Source organism: Larus michahellis, chromosome 7 (genome assembly GCF_964199755.1).
Source record: "Larus michahellis chromosome 7, bLarMic1.1, whole genome shotgun sequence".
NCBI lineage: Eukaryota > Metazoa > Chordata > Aves > Charadriiformes > Laridae > Larus > Larus michahellis.
The window spans coordinates 55,640,936-55,664,863 of NC_133902.1; the positions used below are offsets into that span (position 1 = coordinate 55,640,936).

Consider the following 23,928-nt stretch of genomic DNA (forward strand, 5'->3'; position numbering starts at 1 on the left):
ATGAATGGGAATGAACGTGGACTTTGGGAAGCACTCGTTCCTCCTGGTTATTCATTCAGCACAGCGCGGCAGTTTCTCCAGTCGTTTGCAAAAAAATTGCAACTCTGCCCAATTCTGTATGATTATCGTACTTTATCAGGGAAACAGCTGAGCTCTTTCAAAAGGTAGAAGTCGGATAGCTCTCTTATCTGTTAGAGTGATGCACTGGGAGAGCAAACATATTGCGGCTCCTTCCCTGTACCTTTTCATTGGTTTACTTCCATTCTTATGTTTGTCTTTGCTACAGTGAAGGATTGTTGTGGGTTTTTATTTCCATGATTATAAAAACCTGAAAGAAAAGGGTGGGCAGCATGTTCCTCTAGAAGATCAGAAGGGCCTTCAGTGGCTGTATCTAAGGGGGAAATATGGCTGAGCATGATTTTAAGCCATCAGGAGAGAGGGAGCCAATCTAGAAAGGCTGTTTGCCAGAAATACAGCTTGGTCTCAAATACCTTATCCAGAATAAATCAGAAAAGTTTTAAAAACCAACCCAACCAACCAAAGAAAAAAAAAAAACCAAAGAAAAACCCTACCCCAAATCCAAACTAAACCCAACAAAACCCCAGAACAAAATCCTGCTAGCTGCAGGTGTACCTACAGCAAGTGAGACAGTCAGGGTAAGGTCAAGCTGAATTTGAACAGAGCAATGTGTGCTTAAAGAAGTTGACGGGCGGGATTGGGTGCTGGGGGCTGCAAAGGAGTTGGTGGTTGGAGGTGCACAAATGGGTGCTTTTATTCCAGTTACGAAGGACAGCCTAGCAAAATCCGGTCTAAGGTAGTAGCTCTCACCAGCCAAAGCCTGTTCAAGGGCTCGTGTGTTGGCAGTGTGGAATCTGGTGGCTGTGGCTTGGATAAGAAGTGAGAATCTAAGAAATGACGTGAAAATTAGGTACATCCTTCAAGTCAGCAATGATATAGATTCTGACTCTCTTATAAATTGATTTATCGCATTTTCTGTTTGTTGTGTCTTGGGACTCATCTCTAACAGCTACCGTACTTGTCTATTTAAATGGTTTTCATTGCTTATAGATGATGGCAAGAGTGAAAAGGAAGATTAGCCAGTAGCAGTTGTCAAGGGCAGGGAAGCTCGTAGCTTTAGCTGTGTGTGGTGATGGCAACTCATTAGAGCAAAGCCTGAAGAGAAAGAGGCCTTTTCATGCATTTCTTGTTATATTCCCTCTTTTACGGTGTCACTGTCCCTTTTTTCTCCTCCCGGCCTTTAAATGGTGGGTTACAGCTTTCTGCTCTTACATCTGCCTCCCACATACCTGTTCTGCTTTTGTATTCTTTCTTTCCACATTCCTCAGTCCTCTTTATAAGGTAACGTATACAAATCAGAAATTCAAGTCACTGGCATTCTTAGTATGGATTAAAAAAGAGCCTTTGAGACTTCATCTTTCTTTCTGCTTTGATTTCAGCTAAATACAAGATTTACTGAATGAGGGGCAAAAAGGGATGAAGAGTTGTCTCTTCCGTGCTTAGCCTAGAGTAGCCAATAATTCACTTTTTTGAATCTAAAAGACCAACGTTGTAGTGACTTGTTTGGTTGGATAAGGGCCAACAGGTGCTTTGCAGTGTCTTGTTTTCCCTTTCCCCTGCCACATCTGTTTAAGCAATTAATGTATTTTATAGAATCATTATTGCATGTGAACATGCTCGCTGCAGTGGGCAAAGTCTCACATGTCTGAGTAACTCATTAAAGTGGAACTATTAAAACAGAAGGGAGTCTGCCATAGCCGGTTGTTGTGCCCTTGCGAAGGGCTGGTGGGGTGACTGGGGAGTGGAGAACCTGCTGAATGGAAGTCTTAAGGATTAGAGTCATTTTAGTTGAGTAAAATGAAGACTGAGAGGAAAAACGATTGTTCTCTGTGAACGTATCAAGGGGTAAACTTAGGGGGGAAAAAAAGGAACCACTTACGTGAAATAACATGCTGGAACAGTAAATGTAAACTAGGAATTAATAAATTGAGGCTAGAAACTAAATATGTATATATACTTCTAAGCATTGAAGCAGTCTGGCAACAAGCTTCTGACACGAATAGAGCAGACAAAAAATCCAAGTCTGTGGAAGGTTTTATAATATAGCACTTGCAGTAGCAAAGGACCATTTTCGGTGAGTCGAAAGGTATCTTTGGTTTATGTGCTGAACTAATGCTGCAAGATGTAACAGTCCTGCAAGCAGGAGTGCAGCTTGGTGGGGCTCGGTCATATTCTGTTTGACAGACCCAGTTCTCCTGCCATTCGTCAGGAGTCATCTCTGCATTGTGCCTTTCAGCAGGTTGTATGTTAGAGCTGTAAATGCCTGGTTTACTGCCCTGAGTTTTTTTTCATTTTGCCTTCAATCTACTGCCCCGTGCAGTTCTTTTTCTTTGGATATGCCTTCCTTTCTTTTGGCTATTTCTTCCCTTGAAACCATCATCGAACTTAAGAGTCTGTATTGGCTCATTAAATACCTTGCATCATTTTTGGCAAAGAAGCAAGAAGGAAATTTCCAATTGAACAAGATTTGGATGAGCCCAGAAGATTCCTGAAGCTGGCAATTAATTTAAATCCCTTTGTTGCTGCCTTTGAAACCCTGGGATCATATCAGAAAAAGTGTTTCTAGCTCCTCTAGCGAGCTTTAAATCAACCAGACCTCGGCGAATAAAACGTGGCATTGTGATTTCTTGCCAAATTGAAAATAAAATGGTAACCGACTAAAAATTAATTTGCGCCATGAGAAACACTCACAGTAGTTTAAGAAATAGTTCTGTTTGTATGATGCTTTATAACGTGATGGGCCACGGTCTGTATTCGTTAATTTGGGTACCTTGATTTAAGTCTCTCTTGCTAACTGGGGTGCAGTGGAAACAAAACGAGACGTGGGCTATCGGTGTCTGAGGGGAACGCCAGCAGCACTGCGGTTGTGTCCTTAAAGATTATTACCCCCAGTGCCTACCAGAGCTGAGAGAGGGGTGGCATAATATACAGAGATATAAATTCTCTGGGGCAGAGCATAGAATTTTACAACGTAAGTGTAATAGGATGTATTGTGCCATCAGCAAAGGCTACAGAGTTTCATGTGATTAAAATAAAAAAAGGATCCAAGAATATGCCTTTAACTACCATTTTAGCGGCAATAATTTTTGTCTCTTGGCATTTATATTGGCCATCAAGAGGGAGGCAAGCTGTAAGCTTGTGCCGTAATAATAATAATAATAATATGAATAATAATTAATGCTGGCTCTCCCCTCTTACGATATACTTACATTTCCATGTTTTCTTCTCAAAATAAAATATTCTTATGCCCAAAATCTCATATCTGTTTTCATGATAACTTGGGAAATTATTCTGAAATTTTGTTAGTCCTGTGTGCTGGAGGGAGCTTTCATCAGTAAATTCCCGTTAGAAAGACGCTAATGGCTATAAAATCAGAGAAAGCTAATGAAAGAGAATCCCATAGGTAGTTAGGGCTTCTTTTTTCCCATCTTATTATGTTCTCCATCCTCTTTCAGAAATACAGATCCCCTTGGGCCAGGAGCCACTGAAAATCTTTGGGTTTTTTTATTTTAACAGTCTGTATTATCCCAAAGTCCCCTTATCACTATATTACAGTTAAGAATAAGAGGGGAAATTAGCAATAAATGTCTTGCTGTTTGTGAAATACATACTGCCGTCTTCAGGGAATGCAGCTGCATTACGGTTTGATAGAAGGGAGGAACTTTTTAGCACTAATCCTGCCCCTTACCGCATTTTCTCCCCTACCCACCTACTGCCTTTATTCCTCATCTATGCAATGTTCTTGTAAATGAGTGCTATTTCACACTGCCCGCTTTCTGCTATCAAGGTCTCATCAGGGCCCAATTCTAAAACGAAGAAAAGCAGTCAGCTAGTGTACAGCGGCCTTATCCAAATTAGAGATCTGGGTCCTCCTTGTGGTCCGTGTGGGGTTGGACTTGTTGAACAGAGGGGGGGTTATTTTATCCGTAAGAGATGTCCAGCTGTACCTGTGCCCTCCTTCAGCTGCTGACCTAAACTAGTCCAAAGGCAAATGGCGTTTCGCGAGGGTGAGAGGCATGACATGGTTAAGACAAATTGTGCTTTTTGCAGCAGTTCTTTTCTGTAGGACTGTGGTTCTTTTGGAACTATCCCTAGGAAGCATGAATTGGTCCCGAGTCAATCAGAGAGGGTCTGACTGTAAAACATGCAGGTAATTTGTGTGGGAGACAGAACGAAATTCTACCTGAGAAGGGAAAGTAGGAGGTGGATAGGGAAAACCAATCTTTTAAACAGCCTTAAGCACGGGGGACTAGCTGGTTGTGTCTCGTACGCCCTCCTTTCTCACCTCCTTATCTGCCCGATGTCTTCTCATGATTTTGAGTGAACATTGTGGGCCGCCTTCTTTAAAAGTTTTATTATTTGTACTTTTTTGTTGTTCTTTTTTTGTTGTTGTTGTTTTTTTTTTCTGTTTTCTTTCTCTCATCATAGCTTTTAGGGCTTTTTTTTGCTCTCTACCCAGCTTCCTACTGGCTTTTTTCCTGTTTTGAAACAGCTTTATACTTGGTTTGCCTCAGCCACACGCAGCCTGGCATTTCTGACTCCGCAAGTACCCCGTGGTGCTCAGCAAATATGAAAATCATGCAGTGTGAGATGGAACCCCAGAGCAATGTTCCCCTGGATTAGCACCATTATTGCTTTTCTCAATCTGCCTTCATTTGCATTTAAATCTGTGCACTACATACCGCATGTTTAAGAAACTTTGCAACTTTTCATTTACGCATGCATGGCGGCTACCTTAGAAGTTTACTTCTCCGTCACATTTGAAGCAGAAATTAGTTCCGAGCACTTAATCCAGAACTGAATGTACATATCTGTCACCTCAGAGTAGGGGTGCATTCGGGTTTAAGGTGCCCGTATGATCCACCGTAGGCAGGAGCAGTTTGCCAAATAAAGTTTTTAAACGCCCTCTGTCAACCCAAAAAGCTTTATGCACACTTAGATCTAGAACAATTTGGCAGGGAGAAGAGAAGCAATAAAAATTAGCAAGCGGCTCTGTTTGGGCAGGTGCTTCCCTGCATATACATTAAGTACCTGCTGGTTTATGCAGAAGGGTGAGTTCAGACAGGAGATTCAGGAGGATAGAAATTATTTCTGACAAGAAATATTTCTGTCTGGGAGCAAGGCAGAATTCAAGCCTCCCACCCTCTGCACCGTACGAGGTTCAGCTAGAAGTGCAGGTGGAGTAACTCCGCAGGGCGATCTCTGCTCTCTGGGTGGTTTATGAGCTGGGCACGGCGGGGTGCCATCCTGCACCAGGCACCACCGTGCCCATCCCCAGGGACTTCTGGTACACATCCAGCCACTTTCCAGAGGGCTTGTGAAAAAGGTATCACCTTTGATTTCGAGGAATTGGGGGGGGGGCAAAATACATAGTTTTCAAGCAACCGAAAACCTTTCAGAGACCCACAAATGAATTGCATTTGCTACAAGCTTTAATGGCATGATAACAGTGCTGTGCTCAGCTTAGATGAGTCTTCTCCTCCTCCGAATGTGGGGTCTCCAAGCAGGTGTGTTCCTTAGGGCTGATCCAAAGGGAACAGCACATGTTTTCATCGTTTGCCTCTTCCTTTTTCAGAGGTGTTCACGGCCACTTCAATGGTGAGCGCCCGTGGGCTTTGGCAGACGAGTGCATCCTGGACCTGATGACTGAGCTGGTTGGTAGGTGTGAACTGCAAGAAAAAAATCTGTCTCTAGAAATGAAAACAAATTTGTTTGTTTGTTTGTTTTCTTTTAAGACTGAAAGTCCTGAAACTCTGTAACCAGAACTTAGTTGTTTGCATTCTTTTGTTTTAAAGTAGGTTTTCCGACTGCCTTGTGCATGGACTAACACTTTATTTTAAGGCTGCAAGTGATTTAAGAGATGAATGTATGAGATAATATATGAGCATATGCATATCACGAAGATAATTGCAGCAAAGGATTTCTTGGAGCATTGTAAACCACTTGGTGTAACACGTGAAGCCCTTTTAAAGGGCACTTGGCATTTCAGATTCTCAGTTTCTCTCCTAGAATTGAACCAATGAACTTTCCCCTTTGAAAAATGATTTCTATCTAGACGTCTTCTGCTTTTCCTCCTTTCCCTGCCACTAAATCCAGCCTCATATTTGAGAACTGCTTATGTCAATGAAGCAGATAATTGGGGCAGGACCTGCTATTTGTAAGTTCCCATTACCTTGCTGTACCCCTTGAGGAGTCTGCAGTGCTGCAGGACCCTGGCAGTAAATGCATCTGGCTATTTTAGAGATTGAGAAGGAGCCCTGGAGACTTCTCCTGGTGAGCCATGAAAGCAGTTCATCTGATGCTGAATGCAAATTTCCTCTACTCTAACCTGTGTGTAGTTGCTGAAATAATCTTTCACGGGGATTTCCTTCAGAGTCGTTGCTGTCAGAAAGCAGAAGAGAAGTAATCTTGGCAGGGTTCCTCCCAGACCCTTTTTCTCCCCAACCCTTACAGCCATTGTCAAGGCTAGGTTAGTAGATTTTAGTGAGATTTGGCCAGTATTTCAATTTAGCTGTCAATACTGACTGTCTGAACTGAATTATCATCTGTTCATTTGTGCCTTCACTAAGGAAAAATATTATGGTTAAAATGGCCTGCTGTACACTAGATATTGTCTCGTAATTTCTCCTCCAACTATAGACAAGTGTTCAATGAGAAAGTTACGGTTTTTCGCTTTCAAGAGAAAGAAATGGGGTCTGAACAATTGGAAACAGAGACATTAAGGAATGTTTCATGACAAGTTTATTTATATATTTATAAATGAAGTCACTTCTTAATGAAGTTTCCAAGTAGCGAAAATACTGGACATTGTTATTGGAGCAGAACAACTATAAGAAAATGTCACTGTAGTTGGTCTACCCATGATGTAAGCGCTCAGGTAGCATAAATATGAGCGTGGCTTGATTGGGCATCACTGAGCTATGCAAAGCAATCCCATCTGCCGAATGAGGCAAAATCCAAAATGCAGATTGGTTGTTCTGATTTTGGAAATTGCAATTGTAGTACCTAGTATTGCTCAGGAGGTTAAGAAATTACTTTTCTGGCTTTCATTATTTTCAAGGGAAAGCTCAGTACATTCATTTGTTAACTATCATAGAACGTAAAAATGTGAGAATAAAAAGGGATGAAGGGTCTTGAAATGCTGAATGCAGCTGATTTAGGGATTTCTCTAGTTTGACCGGTCTTTCCAGGCAAGTGGATGTTCTCATTCTGGTAGGGTATAACTGTGAAGCTGTGGGCAGGTGGGGAAATGTGACTTGTCACACAACTAGCCCTATGCATAGTAAGGGCTTTTAACTTGGAAACCTTGAATTTAATTAGCTGCAGGGCAGAGAATTTCTCTTGGGTTTTATGAGAATGGGAGAGTATCACAGAATCACAGAATGGTAGGCGTTGGAAGGGACCTCTAGAGATCATCTAGTCCAACCCCCCTGCCAAAGCAGTGTCACCTTGATCAGGCTGGACAGGAACGCATCCAGGTGGGTTTTGAATATCTCCAGAGAAGGAGACTCCACAACCTCTCTGGGTTCTGTGCTCTGTCACCCTCGAAGTAAAGAAATATATCTTCATGTTGAGATGGAATTTCCCCTGTTCCAGTTTGTGCCCATTGTTCCTTGTCCTGTCGCCAGGAACCACTGAAAAGAGTCTGGTCCCATCCTCTTGATACCTGCCTTTTAGATATTTGTAAGCATTGATGAGATCCCCTCTTGGTCTTCTGTTCTCCAGGTTAAACAGACCCAAGTCTCTCAGCCTTTCGTGATAAGAGAGATGCTCCAGTCCATCTTCATAGCAGATGTAGTAGAGTAGTCATGCTACATACTTTCAGGTACCTAAATTAGTAAAGTAACAAGGTAAGACCATTGATACTCCTCACCTAACCAGGAGACAGAGCCAAGATCCCCCGAAGGGCAGCTGGACGCACCTGAATTACCATCCTTCTCTGCATCTCCTCCTGTGAATGTCTGCCACCGCTCTGTTTGCAAACCGTGGTCCCCCGTGGGCTGTGGGACAGGCTGAGCACTGACCTCCTGCTGGTGCCGGGTCAGTTTGGTGTCGGCTTTAGGTTAAGAGCCACTGCAGAAAGCGGAGAGTCAGGCTGGGACTTTTTTTCCCCTAGCCATCTGTCTTGTAGAGGCTGCCAGCTCAGCGTGTATTATAATATTTGTTTAAATAAAAGACATATTCTGCATGTAAGGAGAGGGAAGTGAGAGCTTTGCTTAAACTTCATGTAGTTGATTGTCAGTCTCCTTATTTTCCCTTTCCCTTTCCCCTAGTGCTTTTTTTTAATCACAATGGCCGGACTACACTGAACGTATTACAATTTTATTCATTTTAAACGTGTGTTTTAAAGTTTTCTATAAAAATTATGACTGAGGTCACCCTACTGTTAACCCGCTTTTGTTTTTAAAATTCTTTACTGGGAGGTGTTTCACAGTCCTGTTGCTTTCCTCAACAGGAAAGGGCATGTCAACATTATCGCTTTGGATTTTGTTCTCCAGGTTTCTGGGGGCTTTGTTTAATTGAACTATAAAATGTGGTTTGGGCTCAAATCTGACTCTCAGATTCACAGGCCACAGGGATTTATTTATATAATATATTAATAGCTTTTTTCCAGGATCTAGGCGAACAATTCTTAGAATTAATTAATATTTACAAAGTAATGGATGCATCGTAAATAAATTCTGATCTTTAAAATTGTGTGTAATAGGGAAAAGGCTAAGTGAATAAACGCAGGAAAAATGCTATGTTAAAATGCTCTCTTCCAATGTGATCTTTATGATTAAGTGCTATTTTTCAGCACGGTATAACACTGAGCATGTATGAGTTGAATGAATTATGAATTTACTTTTTTTAGTGAATTTAATGTAAGAACATAAACAGAATTTTACCCTGTTTTTTATTCAATATTTAATATGTTATGGAGGAGGAGGAAGAATTGTTATTTCTCACTCTAAGTAGTAGTAAGTAAAAATGATCTGGTGAGATTTATTCAGGAATGGACTAAAGACTGTAAAATACCTTTGTCCATTTAATGGTTTATAGTGCTATAACACCTTGCTTATTAAATGCAGTCACATTTTCTTGTTCAGTGAAAGTTACAGTAGTAAATACGTTGTGAAATTCAAAGTCAAGGTCAGTGGAGGCCACAGCTTTTTTTTTTCCTATGCTCACGCCGAGTGGCATAACGTGGTGACGGTAATCTCGGCTTCTCCTACCAGACTTTATTAAAACATTACAACCTTGGCAGGATCACCTTCTGATGGAAGGAGATTAACTGTGTGGCTGCTGCTGTACAATGTGCTCAGGCCGGTCTCTGTTGAGGGAAGACTGAATGCCGAGCAGATTTGGAATGACTTTGAGTGATAAGGATTATTTGAAATAACCAAACTCTTTTCAGAATTGGGGCCCTTGGCTTTTTTTCAATCACGTCACAAAATGCTTTTTACTTACTCTGGTGAGGATCAGGCTCCCGCTGCAGTCAGAGAGGAGAAGGATGGCAGCGTCTGCCTAACACAATCATAATTGTCTCTGAAGTTGTACTTTGCAAATGCTGCTTCCTTTTATTAAAGAGGAGATTTATCAAGCAGAACATACAGGTTTTAGCCTGTCGTGCAGATATGGTATAAAGTTAGGAAATAAAGAAAGCAAACATAATTTTGTCTCCTGTGTGCTGGGTCTTTGAATATTGTAATAGGTTAATTGGATCATAGAAAGGTTGCTTTCTGAAACGCAGTGCAGGTTATAAAGGATAACAGTTTTCCAATGACACGGATGAGGTTTGTTTTGTGGGCATGAAATTCAATAATGGAAAGCTTTTAATAAATATATAATTTACGGAAGACCAAGACTTACATGACAAATGTAGTGTCATATTTAATTTGGGATGCTAGCATGCAGCTCAAAGTGATCTACAGATTAACCATTTGTTTTATGTAGGAACGGTACAGCAGGCAGAGGATTGCTCGTGCAGAATTTGCTGTGAAAGCCACAGATTTCATGAAGGAGCAGAGGGAGAAATAAGAACAATACCATTTCTTGATGCTATCCCTTTTTTCAGCCTCAGGAGTTCCATAGAAATATTAAGACTGCAAATAATACTGTTTTGAGCTGCAATCACTCTCTCTAGCTGTCTTCTGTATCTGCAATAGAACAGCCACAAGGTGACCTCTTCCAGCAGCACGGAGCCTGCAGATGCAATGCTATCAGAGGGAAGACAAGAAAGCAAAGGAGAAGAGTTTAAGTGAGGAAAAGAGTTTATTTTTCCCTATAAAGAACTAGGGTTACTTCTATTTCTTCCCCCAAACTTGATGATGTCTGAAGGAGAGAACTTATTCGTGACATCTCTTTATTCTCCTGGCTCATCCCCTGGACAGGTCCTCCGGAGTCACTGAAAACTATTGACAAATTTTTCTGTCAGTTCCTTGGAGATTTCATCAGTATGAAGAAAGGCCCTTGAATACCTCAATCAGAATGGTTCTTGGCTTTTCTTGTGGTGGCAGAAGCTGAGGCCTGCTTGGCAGGGATTTATGAATAAACCCTTCTTAATTATAGATTTCCATGTTCTTTGGCTGTATTTGCCTGTATTGAGTTCAACCCATGGTTATGTCTTTTTCCTGGGCTGGCAAAGTAATAACTCCATGAACCTAAACTCTGGGATATGGTGGGAGTGTCTCGGTGCTCTTGCTGCCTTTTCCCGGTGTTGTTTGGGACCTTGTGTGCCCTCCAAGGCAGGCATGGGATAAACCCAGGATTCACCTTTTTTTTTTTTTTTATGGCTCCTCTTACCCTCTTTACCCTAACATCATGCTTTCCTTTCCTCTTTATCGATCTCAAGGGTGGCTGTTGCCCTCCTTGCCTCCTTACACTTGTCTTCATCCCTCTCTGTCTGCGACCTCTTTCCAACTTCGGCCAACTCCACTTCTGGGGTGATGACTAGGGCAAGGTGCGTGAGCCCATCATCCAGCTGAAGAAGGCTCTCAAAGCACTGATTTGTGTCAAGGGTGAATTACTACTTTTCAGCAGCAGACATCAGGCAAAACAGAAAGGAACAGGAATTGATTTTCTCCATATCTCAGTGGCGCCCTGCCCAACACGCAGTCCCTCATCCTGCCTAAAACCTTTCACCAGTGGTTGATAAGGGTTCGAGAATTTGTTACTAAATACTTTGTAATAACAATTAGTTGCTACTCCATTAGCTCTGCCTGTGATTAGCTATAGCCAAAAGGCATTTGTTATTAGCCTCCTCGGAGCTATGTTGGTATGGCTCCTTGCTAAGTTGCTACATTAATAATGGGGCGTTATATTCAATAGGCCAATTTTGCTTTTTTTTATTAAGGATGAGATTTAGCTTGACGTTACAGTAACCGCTTACAATAGATGATTGTCTCGATATGTTCTCTGACTTGCTTTACTTATAAACTTATGACAAAAATAAGCCTGCAAGTCTCGCTTTATGTATCGTCTTCTGACCTGATTTTTGTCTGAGGTGTTAATGATAATAAATCCACTGATGGTTTGCCGGGAAATGGAAATACTTCATTGGTTTTTGTTTTCTGAGGCTGACCTGAAAAAATAAATATTTTCCTGCCAGTGAGCTGTAGTGAGTCAGACAAGAAATCTTTTTACTTCACTGTGATGACACCTCAAACGTTTGTTTATTTTCCAGTCTTTAGAGAGACATTGACTGAAAACATACTTTTGCTTTCTCAATACTGTACTAGATTTCTCTGAAATGATAAAGAAAAACCCTAGCCAGTTTTATTTATTTTATTTTTTTTTTCTTCAGGGGCCAAAAGACATGAAGTAGCCTTAATGAATGGACTAACTGTTAACTTACACCTCCAGATGGTATGTCTTTATGACGTTTATTTGATGTTGTGTTGACAAATTTTTTTCTTTCTTTGTGAATGTAAGCAAAATGTTTTCTGACGACCTCGCAGAGACAGCACTGGATGATAGCCTAACTTTTCGGAGCCTTCGGAGTTGTACGTTGTACGATGCTTTGGCTTGTGCAAGACCTGGCTCCACTTAGTATTAAGCAGAAAAGCTGGACAGAATAATATTTTTCAAGGACTCTGTAGGGGAAGTTTGAGCTGTTCTCGCATGTGCTGCATATCAGGCCTCATGAGAGGTCTTATTACTTAAGAAACTTTTACAAATAACTTCTCAAATCTGAATTTCACACCAAATTTCAAAGTTTAAGAAACAAGAGCTCAACTGTGAGCAAGGCAAAGCTGTAATTTCAGTCAAGCTTAAAATGCAGTTGCATACGAGAGATGGCATTTTGAGTTATGCTGTTTTATGTACGCCTAAAATGTGGTAAAGATCTGATTTTGATTTTTTATAACATAGCGGCCATAAATGTGGTTTCCCTTATGTGCAGGTGTCCCTGTGGTTACACAAAGCCTGTCTCTGGTTCTCTAGTATTTCCAAAGATTTGGTTCAACTGAATGAAGGTGCGAAGCTTCATTTTGTGTGGTTCACACAAAAAAGATTTATCACTCAGATTCGCTCCTCTGTAGCACGTCTCTGACCTCTGTTAAATTAGGAAACCTGAAGCAGGGCAGGATGGGGCTAATTACAAGCTGATTTACCTTGGCTGCTCTGTCCTGAATCAGGTGCAACAGAGCCAGGCTCGTGCCAAACTGCTCAGGTACACAGCCCACGCTGAGCCCCGTGTAACCACTGCTAGCATGAACGGGAGTGGGGCTTGGAAGTCTTCTCCTAGTCCTCTCAGTATGGTGACAAACCCAACTTGCCTCCAGGCAGGGAGCTGGGAAGGAAAGACCATTCACCTCCAGGCGGCGAGATGGTCGAGGGTGAGGTCTTTGCAGGAGGTTGAGCCCTTTGGTCAGGCTTATTTCAGAGGAGGGGAGGATTTAATAACTAATGTTTTAGGGCTGGAATGGAAATACAGTTCTTCTGCAGTGTTTGCTACTCTTCAGCTGCTGCTTTTGCTTGTGGGATGGAGCCGGGTGAAATCCCAGCTTCCCTGGTAGCAGCCAAAGCTTTGCCATCGATTTCTGTAAGCGCAAGTTTTCACTGCTGGATTTTTGTGGCCTTTGTTATGGATATTTGAAATGCAGTATTATAACACTTTCCTACTTTGATAAATGTTATATGGACAAAGAAATATTCGTAATTTCTGGGGGATTCTCTGTAGTCTGCATGAAAGTAAAACAGTCTTTATTAAGTTATATACTGGGAGCATCTCTCTCATCTCTGCTTAGATACATTTCAACATATCTCTTTTCTTCTTAACAGCTATCTTTCTTCAAGCCTACTCCAAGACGCTACAAAATTCTTCTAGAAGACAGAGCCTTTCCCTCTGACCATGTAAGAAATTAATATTTCACCGTATTTGTATTATTAATCATATTTTGCCAAAGAATATCAGCCGCCTGATTTGAATATTTATTAGCTCATCTTGTCCAAGTAACATTACAATAAAAAAATCTGTCAGAAGCTTTTGAGCTCAGCATATTTTACAGATCGTGGCTTTATTCCTTTTGTTCAAATAAAAAATGTTACAAGAGGAAAAGATTGAATGGATACATTGATTTATTAGTCTTTTTAAAGACATTGAGCAAACTACTGGCCTAAATCAACCGAAGTTGTAAATGTTTTATTAATTCTTGTTGCTGTTTTGCTTTATGAAACCAAATCAATACAAACTCACAACATTAACACTTATATATCCCCAGACAGAGATGGAAATGTTTGTTCTTAGCACTTCAGATTACTAGTTCAAACATAATTTGTCTGCTATAAAATAGGAGACAATAGCCTGTGCATCACAGCTTAGAGCAAATTAATCTTTGGGTTTGTGGCCCACTGCTACTTTATCATCAACGCTCTAAACTCATGGAAATTGATAACAAATTTGATCTCTAAGGTGCGATAAAAATGACTCAAGCTACTAACAGGTTTATTTGTAATGAAGATGGCGGCACAGATGTATAAACCTCAAATTGCCTTTATTCTAAGTAACGTTCATACTAATCCCACGCTTGTTCCAGGCGCACTCGTACATTTGGACTCCATCTTCTTAAATTTCTGTGGCACTTCAGTTAATAACCTGTGCCACAGCCCTCACTTTAGTTCCTGTCATGTAATTTTAAACTCTTTTATAGTATTATACAATGATTTTTATCCTATCTCCAGAACCATTATTTATGGATAAAATCAGTGGGTAGGATTTTTAAAATAGCTGGAGACTTTAGAGCTCTGGTTTCCTCCCAGCTGTGCAGCAAATCTAAGAGGTGAGAGGAGCGTGGGGCAGCACGTATGTGTTGGCCAAACCCCCTCGCAGTGACAGCCGTGCGCGTGTGGCAGCCGGGGATTTAGCAAAGTGGGCACCCAGGGCCCCTGGAGGGGCAACCTTCAGCCTTCCCTGTGGCTGTTACCCGTGCAGGCTTTGCTGGCTGGCGCGTGGCAAAGCACATCCTCCACCACGTTTCCACCCTCATTCTGCTCCGTGAACCCATCCGGTAGGGTTTAGGCTTTGACTTGATCCTTGCTGTCCAATGATGTGAATTAAATTTTCATCTTTTCCAAACCAGAGGATATCTAGAAAGTGTTCAATGGAGTTGGATTAGGCTTTAAAGCATTAATTTTAGTGAAAGGCAGGCAGCTGAATCCCTTTTCTGAAGTTCTGATGTGTCTTCCTTTTGGTTGTTTTATCATGTAATTGCACTAACGTGCTCTGCATGGAAATCTCTTCCAGTACGCTGTTGAATCCCAGCTTCGACTTCATGGTCTTGATGTGGAGAAATGCATGCTCATGATGCAGCCACGGGAGGTTGGTGAGAAATATGTCAGTTCTGCTTGCTATTGCTAAGGGCAGCAGAATATTTCATAGGAGACTAGTCATAGGTTCTCAAATATTATTCTAGTGTCTGCCTGCGGAAGTTATAATCTATTTCTACTGTTTGGTAAAATTTATGAATCATGTATTCTGTTTCTGCGTATATTTTTTGGTATTAGAACCCGTTTAATAATAGTCTGGTTCAACTAGTGCATTTGCCTGGAAGAACAAAAAAAAAAAAAAAAGTCATTTTCATTATTTTTCCTGCTTGCAAAACCTGACAGCATCCTGAGAGAACTGCAAAATACAGTAGCTCATTGAGAAACCCCAATGTCCTTTTAATGTCCTAAGGTAAAAGATTGCCATAACACGAACGGCACCGTGTCTGTATCAGCACAGACTGAGGGAAAGGTCTGCTTTGAGTAATATGCAATTCAGATTAATTTGAAAGGCTGCCTCGCTTCGCTTTCGCTGTATTAAGAACTTTGCCACCTAACTATAAACTGATGGTGACCTTTTGCTTCTGAAATCTGAGTCATCTTGTGAGTAAAGAGCCCGCTCCTGAACGCTTGATAGATTTGCAAAGATTGTTGAGATAATAACAGTTACTTGCAATTCAACGATCTTGCCCAAGCTCTTTTCAGTAACAAGACTAATTTAATTCTGGGTTTTCACTGCCTAATTGATCCCTAGGTGGTGGTATGTTTTACATGATCCCTTGCTAGGAAGATGGGAGGAGGACGGGGCAGTAATTTTCCTATAAAGAATCGAGAATAAGCATGGGTATTTTTTTTTCGTGTGTTGAAATTCCTCTATATTTAATGACCCCGGGTTTGGGGATTTTTGTACTTTTGATGATGTGAGACTTATTGTTTTTGAAATATAAATATGGCAGGTTTATAATAGCTTCCTGTGGGATACGAAGTTTATCAGAAAAGTACAGAGTGAAACCGATAGACAACTTTCAAATCTTGTGTCACAAATTTCAGATGCCACATGAAAATCATTATATATGCTGTTTGCACTAGAATTTTTTTTTTACTGTAAATTAAAACTGTCTGAAATATTAAAGAGTATGAAGCGAACTAGAATATGAAGTGAATGGACTTTTTATAACTGCCACCTTCAAGATAAGTTTGCTAATGATTTTTTTTTTTTTTTTGCGGTAACTCACTCATGGGCTGCTTCATAGCACTACCTTTGTGTATCATTACCGTGCTAAGGGTTTGCTTTTGATCTCCTTATGCAAGCAGCACGGCGCATGGTAAAAATATAGATTATGAAATAAGAAATGACAGTTTCATTACTGCCAGACTTGATGTAAAATGTGTGCTTTAACTTTGTTTTAGGGGGAGGAGACCTTGAGGACTGAAGATATCCTTGCTGTAATTGAGAAGGAAGGGGACTCGATTGCTGTCATTCTGTTCAGTGGGGTGCAGTACTACACGGGACAGCTGTTTGACATCCCCAGAATAACAAAGGCTGGCCAAGAAAAGGTAGGAGTGCTCCAAACCCGTCCTTTTCACACCGATTTTTAGAGCCATTTTCTTCGTGAGATATTTTCAATTTCTACTTTTTATGGAACAAAACAGAACACGTGGGGAAACTTGTGGGGCTCTCATGAAAAGTTAAAGCACTCTGTGCCCAGATGCTTCGGGGTCTGTGTGCTGCATGAAGAAATAGCCCTTCCAGAGCAATCTTGAAGGTGTGACTTAAACTATAGGCAGAGATAATTCATGACTCTTAACTTCTACAGGGCTTTTCTTGAAAGATAGAATTTCCAGAGGTTCAGTGGAGGAGGCGGCGGAGGTAATCACAGCTCCAGTCTCACTTTAAAAGTTAGTTTGCATTGGATTTCTGCTTTTTTGGCAGACTTTCATGATTTTTCTCCTTTTCTGCAGCCACGCTGTGGCAGTTTTTGCCCTCAGTGAGCAGGGAGGTGAGCTCCCCAGGAGCCAGCAGTGTTCAGACTCAGCTGATCGGTTTTTCCGCAGACAGGCACAACGTGGAGCACATCAACGTCACAAGACGACTGTATTTTAGTGATGACTCAGCCTTCAGAGCTTGCAGGCAGTGTGCTCCGTGGACATAGCTGTAAAACTTCTTTAACCATCTCAATTGCCTCAGGAATCCAAGAGAAAACAGTTTTTAATTAAGTCTTCTTATCAGCAGGAGGTCACCAGACTTTCCGTAGGGGCAGTCTTTTACTGGATGCACCTTATCTCGTATAAGATTAAACCACTCAAGGATAAACTTATTTAGTATCACTGGGTTTTGGCAAACCAGCTAACTATTTATATTTGAAGTTTTAACTCTCTGGAGAGGTTCCTGGCTCACATCAGGCTATACATCTTCTGTTGCTATAGGTTTGGCAGTGGAAATTTTTCGGGAGGTCAGGGAGTAAGTTATGCTGCTGGAAGGTGATGGTAAAGTCTCCCCTGGGAGAGCACAGCAGGTGCGAGAGCAAGTGCAGGGCCCACGGGATATAAAAAGGGAATGTTCTCACAGAGCAGCACCTGGCAACACAATTGGTCCCGAACACAGCACAAAACAAGACTGACTTCTGCCATGGACGCAGAAAACCAAGGAAAAAAGAAATGGGGGGAGTCAGCTGCAGGGGGAAACCTCCATGCAGCTCTAAAAGCAACACCTTTGTGGTGCTTTCCTTGAGGGTCTTCCAGTACTTTGCTGACCACAAGTAACCAAAAGGCTATGCTGAAATGTTTGGAAGGGAAGATAGGTTATTAATAGGATGATGCCACCCACTGCTCTGCTCGGTCCCTCTCCTGGTGGCAGCAGAGCTTTCATTCAGCCGCCAACGCCTGCGTCCCTGCAGTGCTGCTTCCCCAAAATCTGCTCTGTGATGTGTCTGAAAGGTGTCTGAGAGAGAAATCTTTCTTCTCCACTGTAAATATGAGCAATCTGGGAAAAGCCTATCACTTTACCACCTCTCTAAAGATGCTCTCTGGGCTGTGGGACACATGCTTGGATGAATGGAAGTGGTGCAGTTTCACTGAAAGCTATAAACTACCCCAAAGTGGCCGAGAACCTGATTTCTGGGGAAGAGTAGTCACTGATAGTTCATTATATGGGGCGAAAAGGGATTTGATGTTTATATTATCTGAGGAGATAACCAGGACTCCAGGTGGAGAGCTTAACATTTCTATAAAGTCATACAAATAATAAGATTGACTCAGGGGTATGTGCTTCTACACGGATATACACAAAACCACCGCACACTTATACAGAGACTGTAACCTGTTACAAAAGAGGAGAGCAATTTCTGACAGCAGTTCACTACTCCAGCAGGAACAGGTAGATGTCAAAGGCTTCTTTCTACCTGAATGCCTGTTAGAGAGGCCGTAAAGTAGAATTGAATCTCTTCTTCCAAAAATCTTTGAAAACGGGGGGGGGGGGGGGGAATAAAATACCAGCATCTCTGTGGTTAGAGCACATAGGACTGGGATTCGGGTAGACTCAGATAGATTCGTGACTTGAAATGTCATTAGCGTATTTAAAAAGAAGAAGTAATTCAACCTGAAGAACTGCTTGGGTACCCATAAGGCTTGAAAAGCATCAGCCAGCCCTGTTTCTATTTCCCTACTGTCAGGTACACTCAGATCAACTTCCTTATGGATTCTGCCCCGTGGGTTAAGTCATGTTTATACGCTTATACATAACCAGGATGTACTATACTGTTACACTACACTTAAACATCTGCATATGGCAAATATTTGCTTGAACAGCTACGAAATCTGTGATTCGTGAAGAGCTTGCTACCTTAATATCGGTAAGAGGTAGTCCTGTATCCTGTTGCTTCTCTTGGTCTCAGGGCTTCTGTTTACCAAAAAGTCCAAAATGCTGGATCTTCAAAAGCAATTGGCTCCTCTCCTGTGTTCCCAGGTCAGAGCTGACGTTGGGAGCTGCCATTGGGTTAGAGGAGAACAAGAAAACAACTGCTGAACCAGAGTCATTAGCATCTATGTAACGTGTATGGGCTTAATTTCTGCTTGGTGGCATCCAACCAGTCCCCGTCCCCAGGCTGACAAGCTTTCAGGACAGTAAGTGCTTGGGCTTAAAAACCACATCTCCTTGAAGAGCTTCTGGACCTGATGAAACCAGGATTGTCTTATTCATAACACATTATCACAGAAAGGCTGAAAGTCCTTTAAAATGTATATAAAAGAGGATGAACCTGACAAGTCACATTCATAGCAAAACTGCAAGGCTCCCCTTCCTGGTGATGAAGGGTGGTGAATGACCCCATGCTCCTGAACAGAAAATAGGTTGGGGAGAGCTGACAAGCAAGAAAGTCAGAATGGGAAAATACAAGGTGGAAATGCCATTTGAGAAAAGGAGGAAGAAATCACTTGTCAGCCAGTATTGCAGAGAGAAAAGTCCTATACAGATGGTCTTAATAATTCTTTTAATGTACAATCGAAATAAAATCCTGCAGCGTTGTGCCCTATCAAGTTTTGGCTAGAGGTTTGAGCTGTGAGCTCAGGAGGTCTGGAAAATGTCCTAGGATTCTTGAGGTCAATCATTTATGAATTAAGTTACTGATTTCCTTTTACATTTTTTAAGCCAATTTCCTAAGTTCTCTACGTATGTTAAGATTCCTCCCAGAGTGAAAGCTCTGCACATAGACAGCTTCATTAAGTCATTAAATATTAAATGAACTAAATTAAGCTTGAAAAATTACCTCAGGCTATTTTTCCATCTTAGGTCTCTCAGATAAATCAAAATTACTACGTATTGTGCAAGAGACTCATCAGCAGGCTGAAGAGGTTGTAACAGCTTTCCTTGTTTCATACTCTGGAGCTTGCTCTAGAGGATGGGAGGGGGTTGAGTTGTTTTATTCTTCTACACGCGAAGAAATGACTGACTTTTAGGTGACGCTACCTTTCAAATACAATTTTCATTTCATAAGTTATATTGTACTTTCCACTGACTCTGTACCGTATGTAAAGTATTTTAATCTCTTGAGTCCCAGTAGGAAGAGCTTTAAGATCCTTCATCTTCATTTCTTTTCCTGTCTCTCTTTCTAAATGTCCCAGCTTTGCTGGTGTGAAGCTGTCATTTCTCTCCCTCTCTCCAAATGTCATTGTCCATGCTGAGTTGTTACCTGCTGGTTATCAGCAGCTACCCAGACACTTTGCAGAAATGACTTTTAGATGTTAGAATAAAACGGAAGAGGCAGGGGAGAGAGCACACGTCCTCCTCTTCACCCAGAGCAGATGGAGAGCTCTGTTTTGCCCCTGGTTTGGGGAAGCGACGTTCCCACGCAGTCCTAGTTCTGCGTGGCTTGTGCAGGGAGAGCTGTTTCAGTTTGTTTTACTTTTTCCCCGTGCAATCTGTGTGGCTAAACATTTGCTGTTTGTGCGACTCGAGTGCCAGACGCCTCCCCCGGCAAAGCAAACCAGCACCACCCATCTTGCAGATGACGACTCGAAGGAAACGGTACGAGTGGGTGTTTCCGAGATGATGCGGGAAACCTGCCAGCACTGAACCCAGATTTTTTCAGGCCATTCCTCATTAGTGAGTTAAATAGCGCCCAGTAGGATTTACCAACCAAATTCAAAGCATGGGGGAGCAGTTAAAGCAGTTCAGGAAGATGACCCTTGGGTGGCATGTCGGTGGCCATCCTGTTTGCGGGCTACAAGCCCAGGGCACGGGTGCAAGCTGATCTATTCCAGTCAGTGCCCAGGAAAGTTTGTGTGTGTTGAGGTTACAGGCATAGATATGGCTATGGAGCATCATTATAATACTGTGACTGAAAGGGCATCCAACCTGCTGGTGTCCTGAGTAGTCTTGACCTACCTCGCACCTACTGCCTTCTCGTGACTTGGCTTCTTGAGCTTGGACATATTTTTTTCAGAGAGTTTATCACTTATTGCCAGGGAAAGGACAACTGATTTTAACACAGGACTTACCATAGAATTATATTTCTTACAGGCTTTCTTTTTTTTTTAATGAGCAACTATTGGGTTTTTTTGTTTGTTTGTTTTAATTTTGTTAGCGTACTGTCAGACACATGTATTCTGCACGACTCTCAGCATATTGTATTATTCCTCATTTCCAATGAATCTGTCGTAGAAGTTCTTCAAAAAAGTTTGTGTGGGACGTATGCGTGAAGGGATGTCTGTAAACGTGTAAATCCAGTCAGCTGAAGTTTTGAAGTTAATGCCTTAAAAACCCTGTGAAAACCTTTTCGTTCAATAGCAGATTTGCTTTAGTTTGCTGTAGCTTATTTCTCTGAACCAAGGCCATTTGGTCTCTGAGTGAGAGGGTTCCCACGGGCATTCAGTGTGCTTCAGCTTCTCTGCGTGAGCTTCACCATTTCGGTTGATTTGTCTCAACTCCTTTCTGAGCGTCCCTGTGAAGATGAGCCACCAAGAGTGTGAAGGCTAGGCTGTTTGTTGGAAATGTGGTTCTGTTTAAGAGCAAATGTTCCGATCGTGCAGATGCCACGGCAGTTGAGTTTTCTTCCCATCGTTTTGGAGCAACTTCTCAAGCTGATGACTTCCCTAACGCCTCCATTAGAATTAGTGTGTCACATCTTCTTAAAATGCTCCTTCATTCAAATTGTTATCTGGTTTATACAGAAGATTAAATATACCAAAGTACTCTTTAAATAATTTAGCTAAGGTTCGCTTCATGCAAGAAACAGCAAGAGATTCTTAAAAAAATCCTTTGTTTTCTTATTGGACGTTGATTTTTCTGAAGCCTGTGCTCTCACTCTTATTCCTACCATGCTGCTTGTTTTAAAAGCAAAATGCAAAATAGCATTTAATTTGTAGTCCAGGCACAAAAGGAAGTTTTATTTCTCTGTGTTTAAATAAATAGCAAAGCTTGGAAGAACTTTTTTGTTTAAAAATGCTGCCATCCAGTGGTTATTTTGTGTGTAAAACTGCTACTTTTTGATCTATACATCTGTGGTCCTTATATATTTGTTTTTGTTTTGTTTTTCCCCAGTGCCCTATGCAGATTACAATTATGACAAATACAACACTTTTCACAGAGAAATGACAGACTGTTTTTGTAACTTTTTAGGGACAAGTACACAAGTCCTTAAAGATCAAGGTGGTGCGTAGGCTGCGATCTCACCCGTTTGGATTTCCAAAGAGCAAAACCTTCACAGTTTAAATATCAGGGAGACCTTAAGTACAAGCTTATAGGTCACTGTAATTGTCCGTGAGTGACTGGCATCATTATGTATGTTACTATTTTGTCTCTGCCTAGAGCTTGTCATGCCATACAACAGCTTGAAATTATGCATTCATTCTGAATACTTATTTCAAGTGATTCCACTTTACTGCATGAGAAAAAGCTTAGGAATCTAAAACATACACAAGCATCCTTGAAGACAAGCCCACAAAACAATTCATGATTTCTACACGTACCTATGGTATAGAGAACTTATTTCTGGTAATAACTCCAAACAGATGGGACTTGATAGCCTGCCTATATAGAGAGTAAATAAAGCTCTAAAGATGCTTTTTTCGACATAATTTTTGTGGTGATGACTATCTTGATAAGCAGTATATTAATTATCTCTTTCCTGCAGGGTTGCTTTGTTGGATTTGACCTGGCTCATGCTGTTGGGAATGTAGAGCTTCATTTGCATGACTGGGGAGTAGATTTTGCCTGCTGGTGCTCCTACAAGGTAAAATAGATTCATTGTTTGAGACCATTTTCCATTATGTCACTTATATGATGGGTCAGCAAACAGGTCAGATGAATAAGAACTGCACCTGAACTGATCAAGACTTGGCAGAATCTCTTTACCAGCTACAACGAGGAGATGAACACTGACTTTAGTGGTGGTTTTGTCACGCTAAGTTCCAAAAGATAATAGTGGCAATGACCTCGTGGATGTGAAAGGGATGCTAGTGGTGGTTAATCATCTGCTCCAAAGCACACGGAGCTCAGTGGTCACAGCATTAGAGGCTCTTCTCTTCCCACACCAAGAAGGTCCTGCAGCTATAGGATTTTCTTAAGTGGTCCCTAAATAAGGGAATATTCTTGCCTAAACTTAAATAATTTCAGATCGTAGAACAAGGTATCTTTAGTTCCTTTGACTTCTGTTGAGACTGAGAAACGACAGGCATAGTCAGATGAATTGTTTGATGACTTTGCTATATGTATTATGACATGGGACTGTTTCAGCCGTAATTCAATTTTCTAGCCTTTTGTCTGTTAGACTTTCAGTATCATATGTAAGCCAAGAAAGATATTTTTAGAACTAATCTGAAAAAATATATCTGCTTTTACTTGCACCAGCACTTTGCAAAAAAAATGCTAAGATCTCCAGTTAGAAACCACTAGAAATGTTAATATTGGTCTGTTTTATAGAGCAGGGTGAGGGAAGGAAAGCTATACTTTACAGATAATGAGCACGACTTGTACATGTTGATTTATTGTTTGCAGTATTTAAATTCTGGAGCAGGAGGCCTCGCTGGTGCCTACATTCATGAGAAGCATTCCCAGAGTATTAAACCAGCGTAAGTATATTTCTATACCCAAATAAAAGGTGCTGTGAAGTTTACATGGGAAAATATCTTCCCTTTGGGTTGAGATCTGAAAGTGAGAAAATGTGTAGATTCCTAGTCTTAGTTTATAGACATGTGTGTCTATGTATACATGTATAGATGCGGAAGAAATTCCCTGCTTCAAAAACACCTTATTGGGCTAATTAATATTTGTTACTGACTTATTGCATCAATGAAAAGGGTAGTACAAGTTTAGATAATTTGGTTATCTTTTTACCTTGGATGGGTTGTTTTATGTTAATTTGAGTAAATGTTGAAATTGTTAAGGTACATGCTTGTATCTTAAATGCATTTCCTCCTTGAAGTCTGATATCAGTTCTAAACTAAATATAATCATAAAAAAGAATGCTTATAATATTAAAAACAAGTAACCTAAATCATGCTTATGAGACTGTTTAATGTACGGAGAATATTTAATGTCTTCCCCTAAAAATGGATTTTTTTAAAAAAAATCATTGAAGTCTTTGGTTGGTGAACAAAATCAAAGACAAT

The 23,928-nt window shown here is 41.1% G+C and overlaps 1 protein-coding gene across 3 annotated transcripts in view; it reads left to right on the forward strand.

The window, feature by feature from the left end:
- The window catches only part of KYNU (kynureninase), a 66,323-nt gene that overhangs the window by 15,226 nt on the left and 27,169 nt on the right, over positions 1-23,928 (forward strand). For all 3 annotated transcript variants that reach the window (XM_074595186.1, XM_074595189.1, XM_074595185.1), the window contains 7 exons: positions 5,654-5,736; positions 11,864-11,925; positions 13,342-13,413; positions 14,804-14,878; positions 16,234-16,380; positions 22,452-22,550; positions 23,315-23,388. In XM_074595186.1, the coding sequence (XP_074451287.1) occupies positions 5,654-5,736; positions 11,864-11,925; positions 13,342-13,413; positions 14,804-14,878; positions 16,234-16,380; positions 22,452-22,550; positions 23,315-23,388 (612 nt within the window). The remainder of the gene's footprint in view (positions 1-5,653; positions 5,737-11,863; positions 11,926-13,341; positions 13,414-14,803; positions 14,879-16,233; positions 16,381-22,451; positions 22,551-23,314; positions 23,389-23,928) is intronic.